We start from the raw sequence: 16,382 nt of genomic DNA on the forward strand, positions 1-16,382 counted from the left end.
TGTGTGTGTGTGAGCTTTGGACGAACGGGGACGCCGGCCGCCGTCGGGGTTTTGCAGCCCCCGCTCGTCGCGGCGCCGCCAGCCCCCGCCCATCACCGTGGGACCCGCCGGCAGCCTCCGGTCTGCCGCTCCCTCTCGCGGCGGCCGCTCCGAGCGCAACCGGCGGCCAGCGGGCAGGCTCCGGCCCCGGGCCCCCTCCCCGCCCCGCCCCGGCCCACCGGAGCGCTGCCCGCCGGGGCTGCTGCCGGCAGCGGGGGCTGCCCGGGAGGGGCCGGAGGTAGGAGCGGGACCCCGGCGCTGCTCCGGGGACCTGCCCGGGGCTGTCGCGGGTGGGAGCGGGGCGGCAGGGATGCCCACGCTGGGGGGGGGGTTGTTGGGTGAGGGCTGGGCCGGGCACGGCGCGTCTGTCTGCCGGCCCCGGGCCCTCGCCCTCCTCCTGCGCTTTGGTTTTGTCTGGGGGCAGGAGCCTGCGGAAACGTCGGGAGCTCGGGGAGGGGCCGGGGTGGAGCCGCCCCAGAGCCCTCAGCCCCGGGGCCGGCCGGGCTGCTCCGAGGACGAGGAGGAGGAGGAGGAGGAGAAAGGTTTCTCGGAGCGCCCGGAGAGGAGAGCGGCAGCGGGGACACGGCTGCCTCGGACGGGGACGCGTCCGTAGAGCATCATCTGCCACCCGCCCTCTGCCACCAGGCTCTATGCGGGACGGAGCTGGCCATGGAGAAGTTGTACTTTGCGGGGAGCAGCGTATGGACGATCAACAGCTCTCTGGGGAACGGCAGCCTCCGCCTGGAGAACCAGACCTCCGGGAGGAACAGCACCACGGACCCCCTGAAGAGAAACGAGGACATGGCCAAGGTGGAGGTGACGGTCCTCTGCCTCATCCTGTTCCTCGCCCTGACCGGCAACCTGTGCGTGCTGCTGGCCATCCACACCACGCGGCAGAAGCACTCCCGCATGTACTTCTTCATGAAGCACTTGAGCATCGCTGACCTGGTCGTGGCCATCTTCCAGGTGCTGCCCCAGCTCATCTGGGACATCACCTTCAGGTTTTATGGGCCAGATTTCCTTTGCCGGTTGATCAAGTACTTGCAGGTAGTGGGCATGTTTGCTTCCACCTACATGCTCTTGCTGATGTCCCTGGACCGGTGCTTGGCCATCTGTCAGCCGCTGAGGTCTCTGCACAGGAGAGCGGACCGAGTCTCTGTGCTCCTCACCTGGCTGCTGTGCCTGCTGGTCAGCATCCCTCAGATCCACATATTTTCTCTGAGGGATGTGGGGAATGGAGTTTACGACTGCTGGGCAGATTTCATCCAGCCCTGGGGACCTAAAGCCTATGTCACCTGGATAACCCTCATGGTCTACATCATCCCGGTGTTGATGCTGAGCATCTGCTATGGCTTAATCAGCTTCAAAATCTGGCAGAATGTGAAGCTTAAGACGGCTCACGGACCCAACGTGGGTCTGAGCTCCAGCTCCCACAGCGGGACAGCGTTTGCCAGGGTCAGCAGCACCAGGCTCATCTCCAAAGCCAAGATCCGGACAGTCAAAATGACCTTCATCATAGTGTTAGCTTTCATAGTGTGCTGGACTCCCTTTTTCTTTGTGCAGATGTGGTCTGTGTGGGACACGAACGCTCCGCAGGAAGGTACGTTCTCTCCCTCCCTGTAGCCTTACGTTCGCGTGGACTGCTTAGCTCAGTGGCTGCAGGGACACCGGCAGCAGACTCGTGGGCTGCGAGCGACAGCCAGAAACTCTGCTCTGAGCTGGGTTTTGGGAGCTGGGAGGGAGACAGGAAAAAGTCCTGAACATGGAAAAACCACCCGGCAGGCAGCAGCGGCTGCGCCTCAGCTTCCCGGGCGCAGGGAAGGGCTAGCTTAGCCCCCGGCAAATTCAGGGCCACCACAACTGAGGGGTCAGGCTGTGCGGATGGTGGCTTGGAAGGTTTTCGCTGTCCCTCCCGGGGCCACGCTGGGGTTCCTGGTGGTTTGATCGCCCACCCTGGGTGCTGGGGCGTGCCGAGGGCTGCGTGGGAGCTCAGCCCCCACCAGTGCCCAGGGCTGGGGCGGCCGCAGGAAAAAACTGCGCAGCGTTAGTGCCCGAGTTCTTTTCTTCTGCTGTATCGTTTTGTCCTCACTGACTTCTTTGCTTTCTGCTCTTTTGCCCTCTTTTCCCTCTTCTCCCATTTCCATCCACCCCGGGACTGTGCTGCTGTTACTTTATCTCTGACTGGAGCACGGTTCCTGCAGAAAGCCACTGATTTATGAGCAAAGGCTTTTCCTACAGGACGTAGTGTCGCTGATTTGCCATTTTTTATACTCGGCGCTGGCTGCTCCTGTCAGCACTAAGGTTGCAGACAGAGTAAAATGTATTACCCTTCCTGGTCTCACACGCTTGTAGCTGTGCAAGTCTGTGCTGTCCCCCGGCGGAGGTGGCCGATGGTGCCTCTGCACCCGCAGGGAGAATGGTCTGGGAAAGCTTAAAAGAAAAACTCTCACAAGTTTGTGAGGTGGGAGAAGGGGCAGTAAAGTTCTTCCAGGGACAACTCTCCCTTGGACAGACTGACCCAACTCAACAGAAATGCTGAGTCTGGAGATGTCAAAGACCGATGAGGAGCTGCGACCCCCTCCCGGCTCCCCTGGCAGCCCTGCCGCGGCACGGGCTTTGCAGCGGAGGCACAGCTCCCTCACACCGTGCACTCTTCTTTAATCCTGTTCCAGCTGTACATTGCTCTGTGGAAAACCTGATGTCTCCTGCAGCCTGCGCATATCTGTTCTCCCACAGACCAAAGCTGATAGCCTGGCTCCAGCTCTCCTAACTTGCCTGTATTGCTTCTCTGTGCTCCTTTTATTTCAGGTGGAGAAGTGAAGCACGGCTTTTTAAACCTCCTAGGGGCTCCAGGCAGCCGTCTCTTGGTTTTCCACCTAATTTAGGCTGGTCGAAACTTCTAGTTTTTAGATAACGCCCTGGGATGAAGCAGCATCTCTCCCTTTTGCTGTATTTCAAACCTGCAATCTCGAGGGCTTCCACCTGACTCATCGGCAAACAAACCTCTGCCGCTCTGCTGACTCCTGCGGCGAGGAGCGGGGGAAGGCCGGGGTGTTCTCAGATCCCCCCCTGCCCGCTGCTCCGGGAAAGTTTCCCTTGCTCGCCCTGTGCCATCGGCCCTGCGACGCCTTTCCTTTTCTGCTTTGCTCTGCTTTTATGCGGTGAGGAAAGGTCCAGCCGTGCTGAGGTGGAACAAACTCCCCTTCCCTTCCCGCTTCTGTTGCTCAGGGGCCCGTGTCTGCAGTGGAGGGTGGGAGTTTTGCCAGAGCATTTGCTGGAGGCTGGCATGGCACGGGGAGGAAAAGCCTCGGCGGGGGGGGGGGGGTGTTATTGTGGATAGCAAATGCCGGGAGAGCCCAGCCCTTCCTCCCAGGCTCACCCTCCTCCTCGCTGGCTGCCCAGGGGCACAGGAGGGGTGGCAGGGTCAGACCTCTCTGCAGCAGAAACGGGCTTTGCCTGCTGCGCTCCTGAGTGTTGCCCTGCGTCCTGCATCTCTTTTCCTTTGCACCGAGGCTTGGGCTGCCTTGGCCGGGCAGCTTCGCGGGGTGCCTGGCAGAGGTGTACCCGCAGCGGAAGGGGCATTTGGCTGTTTCTCATTTTGCAGGCTTTGCAGTCGGCGTGAGGTCAGAGAAGGAGGAGAAGCAGGCGGGCAGGGTGCTCGCTGTGCAGCCCGGCAGCAGCGGGGCCCTGTCACGGCCGCAACACCGACGGGCTGCACCCCGGGAGGTGCCGAGCAGATGGCGAAGGCTGTGTGACGGAGGGGCGCCCACTTAGAAAATGTTTGGTTTTCTCCATAGAGGATGTCATAGTGTCCCTGGCAGGGGGAAGTCTGTTTATACCTAATTGAATCCTAATTAATGCTGAGCAGGCACCCTGCAGTTCTCTGCTGTGCATTCCATCCCGGAGCGTGGTGCGACGCGGATCTCCGGTGTCAGCAGAGGGATGCACAGCACCTGGTCTGCCGTGGGTAAAACTCCCATGCCACTCCGTGCGATGCCTGGCCCGGCGTGCCACGCGCCGTGCTTTCACCTTCGCAGGGTGAAGTCTGCTGAGTGCCTGGGTGTGAGAGCTGAACGCTTCGGTGCCCTGCTGCCGTGCCAGGCTCCTGGCTCTGCTGCGTGCCGGGGGGGCTGGGGTATCAGCGCGGTGTTGTGAAATGGGCTGTCTCTGCCTTGGCGGTGGGGTGCCCCTGGGTGATCCCCGCCTTTGCTGGCCATGCAAACCTACCGCCTCTGTAAGCGCGGGTTGGAGCTACAGGTTATGATTCGGGTGTTGGCTTAAGCACCCGGGATCCTTCACAAAACATTAGTTAGAATGAGGTTTCTGCTCCACACACCTTGCAGACAATTTACGTTACACGTGGCATTTCAAGCTTTGAGACAAAGTTGGCTTAAAGCATCTGTGAAGCAGCATAGCTCCCTTAATCTTGGGAGCTGATAGCCAGAAACGTGGGCTGTGAGGGGTAGCGTCTGTCCATTTGTGGGAATCAGGGAGCAGTTCTCGTTTCATTTCACTTCTGCAGCAGCGTTTGCAGCAGAGGTCCCACAGCCCTTCCCTGGGCGCAGCCTCCTGCCTCTGCCGATCCCTCCTGGGAGCGCAACATCCCCAGCCTTGGCGCGGGGCAATGGTGGGAGCCTGGAGAGAGGGAACGTCTGTGAAGGGCAGGGCTTGCTGCTTGCAGCAGCTCTCGGGCATCTCCGGCAGTCCTGCCAGAGAGGGGAGAGATCCACACTTCAGACCTGCCCTGCAAGCTCCATGAAATTCAATTTATCTCTCGCAGAGAGAGAAGAGCTGAGTCAGCCATGGCTGGGGTTTTTTAAGTGGATAGAAATGCTGTGATGTATTTCAGGTCTTGCGCCTGGGATTTGTAAGCCATTCCCCGTGGATTCCTTTTATCATATGCTTGAAATTAAAAGTGGTTGGACCAGACATCACTAGAGCAGGAATTATGCATGAGTCGGTTAAAGGTGAATTTGGAAACTGGTATTCATTATTCACACTCCTTTTCTAGTTTAAAAACTGCAAGTGGATTTTTGCAGAGGCGGAAAGGGATCAGAAACAGCCAAACCCAAGTACACATCCTTACTGCTGGTGCTCCCCTGAGAACACAAGGAGACGAGAAGATGGGCTGAAATCAGGGGGAGCAGAATAAAAGCTCTGTCCCTGCCCACCGCTGCTTCACGGAGGTGCTGCCCGGCGGGGGGCCGGGGCTGACCCTCCTTGTCCCAGCTGCCGTGGCGGGTGCGAGTCCCCCCACCCCCTTTGTCAGCAGAAGGTGCTGGTCTGACCTCTCAGGTGGGGCCGTCGGGTCCTTCGTGCTCTGGGGAGGGAGAGCAGCAGTTGGAGACTGGGTGTCCTGGCACCGCGCCGCCACCATCGCCTCCCGTCGCCAGCACCATGCTCGCAGCCAGCAGCCATTGCCAGGCGCCCGGTCCTCATTACTGAAATGGGAATGGCCGTCACTTCCCCTGGCAGAGCCTTATACGTGAAAATTAATCCAGGGGGAAAGAAAAATGCCACTGCTCCCTGGGCTGGGAGAGTGCCGGGCAAAGAGGCACGGATGGGGCCGGGCTGGCGGGCACTGTCCTGTTGGCCATGTGTTGGTGGTGGGGACAGCCAGGAGCAGGGGACGCCCCGGGGCCAGGGGGGAGCGTGGCTTCCCCGCAGCCCGAGCGGATGAAAGCCGCTGGTCCGCCCCAAATTGGCTGCTGTTGGGGAAAAAACGAACCACCCGGCTCTTTTTGTTCCCGGTCCTGCTCTTTTGCTCTTTGCCATGGCAACCCGAAGAGGCCACGCTCCCTCCTCCCCGCTTTGGGCACGATAACGGCAAATCGTGTAGATGATGCTGGGGGCAGCTCTGCCCCTTCCCAAGGCATTTCTAGGGTAACGCTGAGCAGGGGCTGACGTGCGCAACACAGCTCTTCTAGGGAAAAGCCCTGAAATCAAGTTGCTTAAACCCCGACTCCCTCCCCCTGTTTTTATTCACCAGCTCTTCTTTACTGATGTACCGACCGTGGGGTTCCTGCAGGCAGGGGCAGCCCGTCCCTGGTGCGGGAGGGGGCGTCTCGATGCCGGCAGAGCTCCGGGCTCTCGGCAGAGCCCACCACGGTGCGTGCCCGGCACCCGCCTCCCAGGGCGCTAGTTCTCGCCGCCTGTGCCGTGTCCTGACGCTGCCGTGCTTTCTGCCTTGCAGCCTCCCCCTTCATCATCGCCATGCTCCTGGCCAGCCTCAACAGCTGCTGCAACCCCTGGATCTACATGCTGTACACCGGGCACCTCTTCCACGACCTGATGCGGCGCTTCCTCTGCTGCTCCACGCACTACCTGAAGTCGCGGCCGGCGTGTGACCTGGGCGTCAGCAAGAAGAGCAACTCCTCCTCCTTCGTCCTCAGCTGTAAGAGCACGAGCCAGAGGAGCTTCACGCAGCCGTCCACGACGTGAGGCCATCACCAGCCGGGACCTTGTGGGCTGCCTTGCTGCCTCCAGCGCTTCCCTGTGAAAAGCTGGGACTCGGACAAGCAAGGGGGTTTCTATATAAATAGGTGTATATATGCCTGTCTGCGTGTAAGCATGTACAGCGGTCGTTATTTAACTGAGGCGGGCTGCGCCCAAGTTCCAGTGCTGCCTGGGACTGGACACCAGGAACCTGCGTCTGAGCCCCCAGACCACTGACGTTGGTGGCTTTTAGATACCGCCACGAGGGGCAGGTTTTGCCCCAAATGATCCTGTGCTGCCGGGGCAGGTGCGCTGCGTCCCTGTCGGATGCGAGGGGCTGCAGCACAGCGTGGTGGGTGCCACCCCAGGCACGCAGGCATTGGACACCCGGCCCCGTCTCCACCTGCAGCAGGAATCCCGTGGGATGGCAGAGCCTGGCCGGGCAGAGCCATGGGCACTGCTCTCAACACGGGTGCACTCGCTTCGCTTGAAGCACTGTGGGGCAGAGGCAGCCCCAGTCCTGCATCCCTGCATCCCTGCATCCCTGCGTCCCTGCGTCCCTGCGTCCCTGCGTCCCTGAATCCCTGCATCCCTGTGTCCCTGCATCCCTGCATCCCTGCATCCCTGCATCCCTGCGTCCCTGCGTCCCTGCGTCCCTGCACAGTGCCAGCCCTCCTCCCCCAGCCCGGGCCCGCCAGCGGCACCACCAGCACAGAGCAGGGCAGTCCTGGCACCACGGGCTGGGGGCACAGTGGGGACAGGGCTGGGGACATCCCTCCCGGGGGACAACGCCAGCACCCGGGTGTCCCTACCCCTGCTCTGCCCCGCGTGCTGTGTGAGGCTGCGCACACGGGTCAGCAGGAGACAGGGGAGCGGGCACGGCTGCAGGGTCAGGGGATCTGTGCAATAACACGTTTGCTGAGTGTGCTCAAAAGCTTCTCCCAGGGCAGGCAGGTGGGATTACAGCTGGACTCTGATGGAAAAACTCCTGTCGAGTCCCCCGAGGCCAAGCTTTTGCTTTGGGTTTACCATAGACCGCATTTAGTCTTTTACACCGATGCAATTTTCTTGCTCTGTAACGCACAAGGTCATGCTTATGGCATGGATTTTTTATTGTTAAGAAATATCTGTAAATAAAGTTTTCTGACTATGTCTTGATGGAAGGTGGGAGGGGAAGAGCAGAAGGAGCACTAGACTAAGAAAACGAAGGAAACCGATGTGAAACAACGCTTTAAAGACAAGACCCAAGGATGCTCAGCATAAGGATGCTTTTGTTTATGGAGAACTGCGCCAAGCACTTGAGAACTGCATGCCGCTTTGTGCCGTAGCACGATGTGAGCTGTGACACAGCCCTTGGCGGGGGTCAGCTGGGGTGAGGTGCAGCTCTGGCTGACGGCAGCGGGAGCTTTCCCGTGAATTGGGTGCCACTGGGATCCGTCGACTGCAGACGGATGGACCTGCCTTTGCTCACGCCGCCTCCTGCATCCGCAGCCGGGGGGGCTGTGCAGAAGCAAGGTCTGCGTGCGGTCAAACGGTAATGGGATTTGGCCTTGCATGTCGGGACCGAACGTGAAAAATGCGTTTAAATGTGTATTTTACTTTTTCACTGTCATCAACAGGTACATTTTCACCTTTCATATCCCGGGATTCCTTTGATTTTTTTTCTAGTAGCTTCAAGTGAGCTCTCAGCACATTTCTGAATATGACCCAGCACATTCACTGCTTTAAATCCTTAGGAAAGCACAGAGCATTCTCCTCCCACATTCATCTTCTTTCTCCTTGAGCTAATTAGCTCCTGCACAGAACGAGGAGAGGGGTTCGGTTTTTCCGGGGCCTGGCACGTCTTCCGTCTGCCGGGAAGGAAACCCACGTGGCGAGAGGTTTCACCGATGTGCAGGGCCGGGAGCGGCTCTGGGAGAAGCGGGGCGCTGCCTTGCAGCCCGGGTTCCATTCCTGGCTGCAGTTGTGGGGCGAGGCAGGCGGGACCATGCCCCACGCGTGGGGACACCACCATCTCCGGCCGAGTGACGCCGGAGCCCACGGCCCGGCTCCAGAGGAGCTCCGGGTTTGTTCATCGAAGGACACCGAACGGACTGCCGAAGGGTCCAAAGCAAAATGGAGGTGCTGATGGCTGAGCAGCGTGTGCTCCACGTGCGGGGAACCCACAGACCACTGCATGGGGAGATCAGAATTTTGGAGGCTCGTTGGGTTCAGGGTGTGAACTACTAGAAGAAAAAGACATTAAAAAGAATATAATCCCAGTATTGTTTTTAATTATTTTTATTCTCACAAAAAGCTTTAAAAAATGCTCATGATAAATTGTGTTTGGAAACTTTTTTCCCCTACAAATATCTAAATATCCTTTTTTTTTTTGTATCACTCCATCCATCTCGAGGCCCGGTGTTGCTGGACCTTGGGTGCTATATTGCTATGGAATAATGACGGTCCACAATCCCAAGCCAGCGGAAGAGCACCAACAGAAAAGCTGGCTCTCGTCCTTGGCATGGCACTAGCAGAGACTTTGGCTCCAAGTCCGTGTTGGAAGCCGGGGAGAAAAGCACGTGAATACAATTGAGAAGAACCTCTGCACAACGAGACCTCCTGGGCCCTGATTCAGCAAAGCACTTAAGGCCAGAGCCAAAAAAGCATTTAAGTGCCGCAAAGTTAATGTACGGCTTCGTGGAAGATGGACTAAGATTAAATGACAACGCAGGGGAGGAAATAGCTCCGAACTGGACTTTTGTTCCTCCTCCCCATGTTTCCTCCGGGGCGGCTGGGAGCGGGCAGCATCCCGGGGAGGCTCCTTCCCCGGCTCCCCCCGCACGTCCGGGTGAGCCCCAGGGTGCTCTGGCAGGGGCGCTGGCTGGAGGGAAGGGTGCGAGGCAGCGCGTCGGATGCGGGTGTCCTCCCTCGGGGCAGAGCCCGAGGGGTTGGCGTGGTCCTGCCCCCCCCGCAGCGGGACGGCAGCTGAAGCGGGGTGCGGAGCAGAGGCACAGCCCTCGCCGTGCAAGGTAAACACAGTGCTGTGGGCTAGAGCTTGCCCGGCAGCAAGCAAGCAGCCACGTAGTCACTGCTGTCCCTGAGGAACAAGCCAAAGCTTTGCTTAAAGCCAGGCTTGTCACTTCTCGAGCAACAGCCGTTGGTTCTCGATGCTGCCCATGGTGCTGCCCAGCTGCCCCCTCTGCATCCCCGGCGCGCTCGTGGGCGATGCGCGGGGCAGCTGCCCACCGCGGCTGCGCTGCCGGTTGGATCCTGACCACAAAGCATAACGATGCCCCGTAACGAAGTGGCGAGTGTCGCTCTGCCACAAGTGGTTTTGCGATTGCTGGCGGCCCGGGCCCAGCACTTCTCCCAGGAGGCAGACACAGCATCGCATGCGCTAATTGATCTGGATTTCAAAGCTTTGCTGAAATGCAAACACCCATGAAAAAAGAAAAGCTTTCTTTCACTATTCTACCCATAAAACTTTTGTGCAGCGTGATTTAATACAGAAGCTTCCACAACAACAATTATTTGCAGCAAATAATAATAATTCATATGCAAGTATTTTTCATAGTGTCATGCTAGACTGAAGGGATGGAGAAGCAGGGTTTGGTCTGTTGTCCAGCAGCATCTCTGCACCCTTGCTTCTCGCTCTGCAACTGCAGGTTGTGGCCCAGGGCCGTGGTCCAGGAGATGCTGCAGTCCCTCCACAGGGGATGTTCTGGAGAGCAGAGGGCTCTCCCTGGGCTGCTCACCGAGCCTCAGCGGGCTTCTCTTCTCCTAAAGCTTCTGGCTTTGGGATGGAGTAAGGAGCAGCCCGGCGTGCCTCCATCTGCAGGGAGCATCCCCGACATCCAGCTCTGCCACGGGGCCCCGCCGTGCTGCAGGTCCCTGGGCACGCGTGTCCGTGCGCCTGAGGGCAGGGCACGCTGCAAGAACCAGGGACACCGGCGCAGAGGGGTGGTTGTGGTGGGTGTAGGGACCTAGATCTCCTTCCGGAGAGCAACTCTGATGTTGCTGCAGATCTTGGAGAGAGCCTCAAAGAGCGGGTCACAGAAGGTGTGGATGCAGAGGGAGTAGATTCGGCTGACGCACTGGATCTCTATCAGGTAGCTCTTGATGCAGGGCACCACTGCCCAGATGTGGCAGAAGGAGATGAGGGCAAAGAGGAATCCCCAGACAACTGCCAGGGGGATTCCCAGGATGGCAGAGAGCAGCCGGTAGCACCAGTACTTGCTGACGGTGAAGGTGGTGTAGCTGGTTTTCCAGACGCCGTCAAAGCTGTATGTTCCCACAGGCTCAGCTATCACATCCTCAAAATCCACCTGGGAGGAGAGAAGGAGGAGGTAAGGGTGGGTTGGGGTTAGCAAGGGCTCCAGCGCAAGGAGGAGGATCCACTGCAATGTCAGCGGAGAGCCCGAGTGCAGGGGGCTGGGGAGAGCAAGGGCCGTGCGGGGGGAAAACGGATCCCCTGCACCCCGAGCAAGGAGGAGCCCCGGGCGCCAGGAGAGCCCCTGCCTTGCAGAGGTCCAAGCGGGAGATGGTGCGGGGCTCCCGGCACTGCCTGGCCTCAGCCCGTGGGCAGCGCAGCACGCGGGCTCAACCCACGGCACAAGACCCCGGGCTTGGCCGCTCCGGGACGCGCTCCCTGGTCCCAAACCCTGAGCTGTGGACGGTGCTTCCAGGTGCCGGGCCAGGCACGAGCCCTTGGAACGGGTGCTGTGTGTGGGAGTGTTTACTCCAGAGGAGGCCAGAGCCCGCTCCTACCCTTTTTTAGCATTCAGGGACATGGGCTGCCTGCTCGGCAAGAAGGTGGTTTGTGCTAATAAAAATCCAACAGCCCTCTTGATTTACGACTTATTTATTTATATATGCAGAGGCGAGGTGCTCAATTCTGTCTGTCTGCGTTCTGTCTGAAGAGGGAGAGGGATCGGCTCGGCCATGCCCTTACAGGGACAGTGCCGTTACGTGCAGGCATTGGGAGCATCTCTGAATGACGAATACTCTCACAAGCCTCTGAACCACGCACAGGGAGCTCACGGTGGTGGAACTCATTTCTAGGGAATACGTGAGCCGAGCTGTTTGTCTGGAAAAATAACATGGCCTTTCCTTGGGAAGCTAATGTGTCTGGTTGTACATTTATGTTAAATTGCAATATCCATTCTGGTCTTGGAAGCACTTTGATCATAAAATCATTCCGCATCATCTTTAATTTCCTGGAGCGGGCAGGAGGTATTGGGAGAAATACTGACGCGGATTAGGAATCAGCAGCCAGGCTGTGCGCATCTCCTGGGAAAGCCCTGCTGCCCAGGTGGGCTGGGAGCCGAGCGGCAGGTCGCTGCACAGCTGCCTGACGAGCTAATCAGGAGATCAATTAAGGAAGGGAGCAGCAGGCTATAAGAGAAGAGTTTCTGCCTTGCTACTTCTTTGGCTGATGGTGCATCAGGAGTGGGTCTGGAGGAGCGATGGAGGCAGAGGGGCCGAATCCTGAGCTGAGCCTGGGTACAGCCCCAAAGCGTTCCAGGACCAGCAAGCACAGGTACCGCTCTATTGCTCTGCCTGGGAGGAGGCTTCTAAAGCTCTGCAAAGCCCCTGTGGCTGGTGCCACTGCCGTAACTGTAATGTGGTCTCAGATTCTGGCTGTTGCATCGAGGTGCTCAGGATGGGTTTATCTACGGCCACGCGAACCCTCCAGCCTGCAGACTGCTCTGCTTCCCTCCGCTGGCTGCCTCTCTACCTGCCGTGCTTTGAGAACATTGCATGCTTTTGGGTGTGTGGCTGCCCGGGGAGAGCGGGGAGGCTTTGGCTTTCCCTTCGGGAGGAGCACGGCGAGCGGCAGCGGGGTGTGTTACGCTCCCTGCCCTCCCTTATCGGCCGTGCTATTTTTAAGGCAGGAGGAACACTCGGTACCTTGAGTGAGTGTTCTGACGGTTTCCAGTGCTGATGAAGCAGCAGTGTGGCCCTGTGAGTGGGTGAGCTTGGAAATCCTTTCACAGGTGTTTGGGGACCCTCGAGTGGGAAAAGGCAGGAGTGGGGTGGGGGAACGAGGCCAGCATGAGGGGTTAGGGCTGGCTTGGAAGGCGCTGGCATTCCCCCCCGCAGAGGTAGCTGGCAACGTCCCCGAGCTGGGGAACAGGCAGCTGTGCCACGGCGTGCTGCCGGGCACGGGGGGTGAGCCGTGCCGAAGGCTGTCCTGGTCTCGGTGCGGCGTGGCCGATGGTGGGGTGGTGCTGCTGCAGCCCGAGGCGCTGGCATGGCGCGGCACAGATGTGGGACGCGCTGCTGGGAATGCGCTCGAGATACCGAGGTGCTTGGCAGCTGCCGCGGGCACGTCCCGCTGTGCCAGGAAGGTGCCTATCTATGGCTGTCACTGTCACAGCTCATCGAGGGGGAGCTTTTCATTTGACCGTGCCCACGGTTTTAGCTGTAACGGTGTTTTAATACACAAATGCAAGCTTGCATTTCACCAGTATGATCAAGGTCATGGCCTGTTCCAAAGCCTTTGTGAGCAGGCTTTGTCCCTTCTGGCGTGCCATCCTCTTTGATCTCTCAATACAGTTTTAACAAAACCCTTCCATCTCCTCCTGTTCTCCTTTGGGCCAGAATTATCTTTGGCATAATGCTAACAAAGCTGAGAGCGACCAAGCTCCAGTGGTCAGCGTTTGGGAAAGTGCTTCTCTGTTCAGCTACACTGAGAACTCCTTTTGATCAAAAATAGCCGGAGGAGGCTTACTGCACCCTCCGGCTGCCAGGAAACAATCTCCTTCCAAATAGGACAACAGGTATCTGAATGCTCTGGTGCTCAGATTGTCAGGTCTTGAAGATTAGCAGTCTTTTTCCAAGGTTCCCTTTAAATCAGTGATATGGGCTGACTCTGTTTTATTTTTGGCTCCCCACTTAAAGCAGGGCGTCTCCATAAATTTTCAAGCTACAGCCCGTGAAGTTGGAGAGTGCATTCAAGGAATGGGAAATATTGCATTAATCAGAGCCATGCACAGCACCTGGCCACCCAGCCGGCGTCCGGACGCCCCGCAGCAGGGCTGTGGCTTGTGGCCGGTTGCCTCCCGGCAGCCGCAGGGAATGCCGCCTCTTGAGACACCTGTACCAGGGACTTCGAGCCCTGGCTGGGGTCAGGCCACAAACAGGATGACAATACCAATACTGTGCTAAGGAGGCAGCAGTGCTGAGAAAATCCTACCTTTACGACGTCCTCGTTTATACGCTTCGGGTCCCTGTTCACCAGGTCGATCTCCTTGGTGTGCTGGTCCTTGATGATGATCCTCTCCTCCAGCTCGGTCTGTTCCTCTGCCATGGCTGCTCTGCCGCCAGCTTGGCTCCGCACGGTCACGGAGCCGGGGCTCTGCTGGGGGAGGACCTGGGGGAGGGCAGGGTGTGCGGCACCGGCCCCCCCGCCGCCCGCAGCAGCTGCCCTCCAGCCCTGCGCCCCTGGCAGTGCTCCAGGCTAAAATTAACGCTGGTCCTCCCGCGGCCACCCCAAAGCCCTTAAAGGGGCTTTTCTGGGGACAGCCCCCGCAGGGGGGAGGCGTGGGCGGCTGGTGGCCCTTGAACCCCGGTGAGGGTGGCATGGGGGTGGGAGCGCAGCCTCCCAGCTGTGCAGGTGGGGTTTTCCCCTCGCACAGGGAGACAGCATGGGAGAAACCATGCCAAAATTGGGGCAAAAGTCTTCAAAAGCCTGAGACAAATAGTTGTTTGAGGGAAATGGTCGTTTATGAATCTGTAAATGAAGCAGCTCAGGGGAGGCAGGAATCACATGAATAAGTCTCGCCCAGAGAAGCTGCGTCGTCCTGGGGTGGCCAGTGAGCCTCAGCATCCCTCCAGGAGCCCAGGGGAAGCCTCACAGTATCAGCCTGGATTCCTTTGATTCCAGCTTTTTCACACAGAGAAGCTGAGGAAATCCACAGATCTAGAATGGTCAGGACATCTCCTCTGTGAACACTGGGCACAGTGACATTTAGTATATTAATGAAGATTTATTTAACTTGCGCTGTATTTTGATACTCCTCATCAATCTCTTCAGTGCTGCCTTGCTTTTTTGTGAAGACTTGTTTAAAATTAATGGTTTTGTGGAGGAAAAAAAAACCAACCCAAAACATCCACCCACTCAAAGCTTCTGTTAAATCAGTTTATAGACGCTTTAACTTGAACTAGTATTGGAATAACCAACCTCTGTTCTCCCACCGTGTCCCCCCCTGGGTAGGGGCTGCCTTGCAGCGCTGGCGAAGCCTCCGTTGGGTGCTGGGGATGCCCTGGGTGACGACCGGCTGTGCTGTGAGGGGGACAAAGCAGCTGCCTGTGACTCACCCCCACTGCGCGCTGCGTGTCGGTGCCGCACGCTGCAGCGTTTGGAGGCAAAACCTCTGGAGGAGGTGACTGCATGTTAACCCTCATTAATGCTGGGTGTTCGTCAGGCTCAAGTCTCGGAGCTGTTCTCTCGAGCCCCGTTCTTTTACCTTCCGTTTCACGCGTCAAATGGCAAAGGCGCGTGGTTCCTCTGGCTGGGAAGTGCTTTGGCTTTCGCTGCCAAGATGAAACGTTGTCCCTGGCACAGGCTGGCAGCGACACCCGCGTTGCCCTGCAGGAGAGGAGCAGGAGGGGATGCTCCCCTCCGGGAGAGGAGCAGGTGGGAGCACCCAAAGGAGCCTTGCTGGTGGCCCCGGGGCAGCACCCAAGTCTGGCCGTGCTGTGGGTGCGTGCTTTTCCCTTCCTTCACGCGGGCAGTGCAGACAGCCCGTCTGCACACCTTTTGTGCTGACACAACGTGGCAAAAGCCAGAAGGGGTAGGGAGGGAAGGATGCGTGGCTCGTTAAGGAGCAGGGATTGGTGCCCTGACGGGGTCTGCACAACTGCTGGGCATGGACGTGGCCACCTCCGAGCTAACGTGCTCAGCTGGCAGGGGCGGGTGGGAAGGACACTTTAACTGCAAAAGGCTGCTGCCTTCCAAAGCCACCAGTGCGTGTGCAGTGCCGTCTTTATCAAACCCCCGTGGCTCGGTGCCTGGACTTTTCAGCGCTGCAATGGTTTTGTTCCAGCCCTTTGAGTTGATATAATACAGTGCAAAAATGGGATTGTGTTCTTTCATTTGGCTGCAGCATCGCAGGTCTCGGGCATGTTCATTTTTCCTGAGAACTTGTGATGGCGAGGGCCTGGCTGAGCGTTACTGCGGGTCGAAGGCTGACAGGGTCCTCTGACTCCTGCTGCTGCTCGTGATGCTTCTTAGTATTTTTTCTGTAGTCAGGGTGCTACCACAGTCTGGAAACTGTTTTTCTTGGGATTTCTGCTGTAGTGAAAGCAGATGTGGTGATGCCTTGGGGTGCAACACATCCATGGCTAAAACTGTGATGACAGCAGCTTGTCAGAGACCCCCCCGGCTCCTTCTGTAGGGAGAGAAAGGGCAGAACGGGGGGTGGGAAAGGAGCCGTGCAAACCCATAGGGTACTGCAAAAGTAAAGGAGGCACCTATGGAGAAAGGACAAATTCTGGAAAGGTTGATGAGGGTGGATTTAAATCTGGGCAGGAATGCCTATCAGTGACCCCATCCTGGCCACATTCCTCTGGGCAAAAGGATGCTGGAAACCCTTCGGCAGCACCAGTTCCACGTCCCTGGGTGTCTCGCCGTGGGTGCCTCGGTGTGGCCCCGTTCTTTGCCTTCCCGCAGGGTTAGCGGAGCAGCGCGGCACCGGGCACGGAGGCAGCGAGCTGCTGCCTGCGGTAAAACCTGCCCGGAGCTGGTGGGCTGTGGGAGCACCCAGAGCCTGGCTCCAGACAAGCTGCCTGCCTGGCTTTCGGACCTGTGCTCGGCTGGTGACCCGGTGCTCTGCCCACGGTGCCGGCACCGGCAGCTCCTCAGCAGCTGGAGGAGCCCAAACCTGGCACAGGCTGGCACTGCAAGTAAAAAATCCTCCATG

The 16,382-nt window shown here is 58.4% G+C and overlaps 2 protein-coding genes across 2 annotated transcripts; one reads left to right on the top strand and one right to left on the bottom strand.

Annotated features, from left to right (window-relative positions):
- Positions 1 to 574: 574 nt before the first annotated feature.
- On the top strand, positions 575 to 7,612 carry OXTR (oxytocin receptor). The gene is made up of 2 exons (XM_054838255.1): positions 575 to 1,639; positions 6,233 to 7,612. Exons 1-2 carry the CDS (start codon positions 709 to 711, stop codon positions 6,478 to 6,480), a joined length of 1,179 nt encoding a protein of 392 aa, XP_054694230.1. The 5' UTR covers positions 575 to 708; the 3' UTR covers positions 6,481 to 7,612.
- A 1,120-nt stretch (positions 7,613 to 8,732) lies between these two features.
- Positions 8,733 to 13,905, bottom strand: CAV3 (caveolin 3). Its single transcript, XM_054838256.1, has 2 exons — positions 13,655 to 13,905; positions 8,733 to 10,781 (listed from the first exon to the last, which is right to left on the bottom strand). The coding sequence occupies exons 1-2, from the start codon at positions 13,766 to 13,768 to the stop codon at positions 10,440 to 10,442; spliced, it is 456 nt and encodes a 151-aa protein (XP_054694231.1). The 5' UTR covers positions 13,769 to 13,905; the 3' UTR covers positions 8,733 to 10,439.
- Between the last annotated feature and the right edge of the window lie 2,477 nt (positions 13,906 to 16,382).

The sequence above is a fragment of the Grus americana genome, chromosome 11, assembly GCF_028858705.1.
Source record: "Grus americana isolate bGruAme1 chromosome 11, bGruAme1.mat, whole genome shotgun sequence".
Lineage (NCBI taxonomy): Eukaryota > Metazoa > Chordata > Aves > Gruiformes > Gruidae > Grus > Grus americana.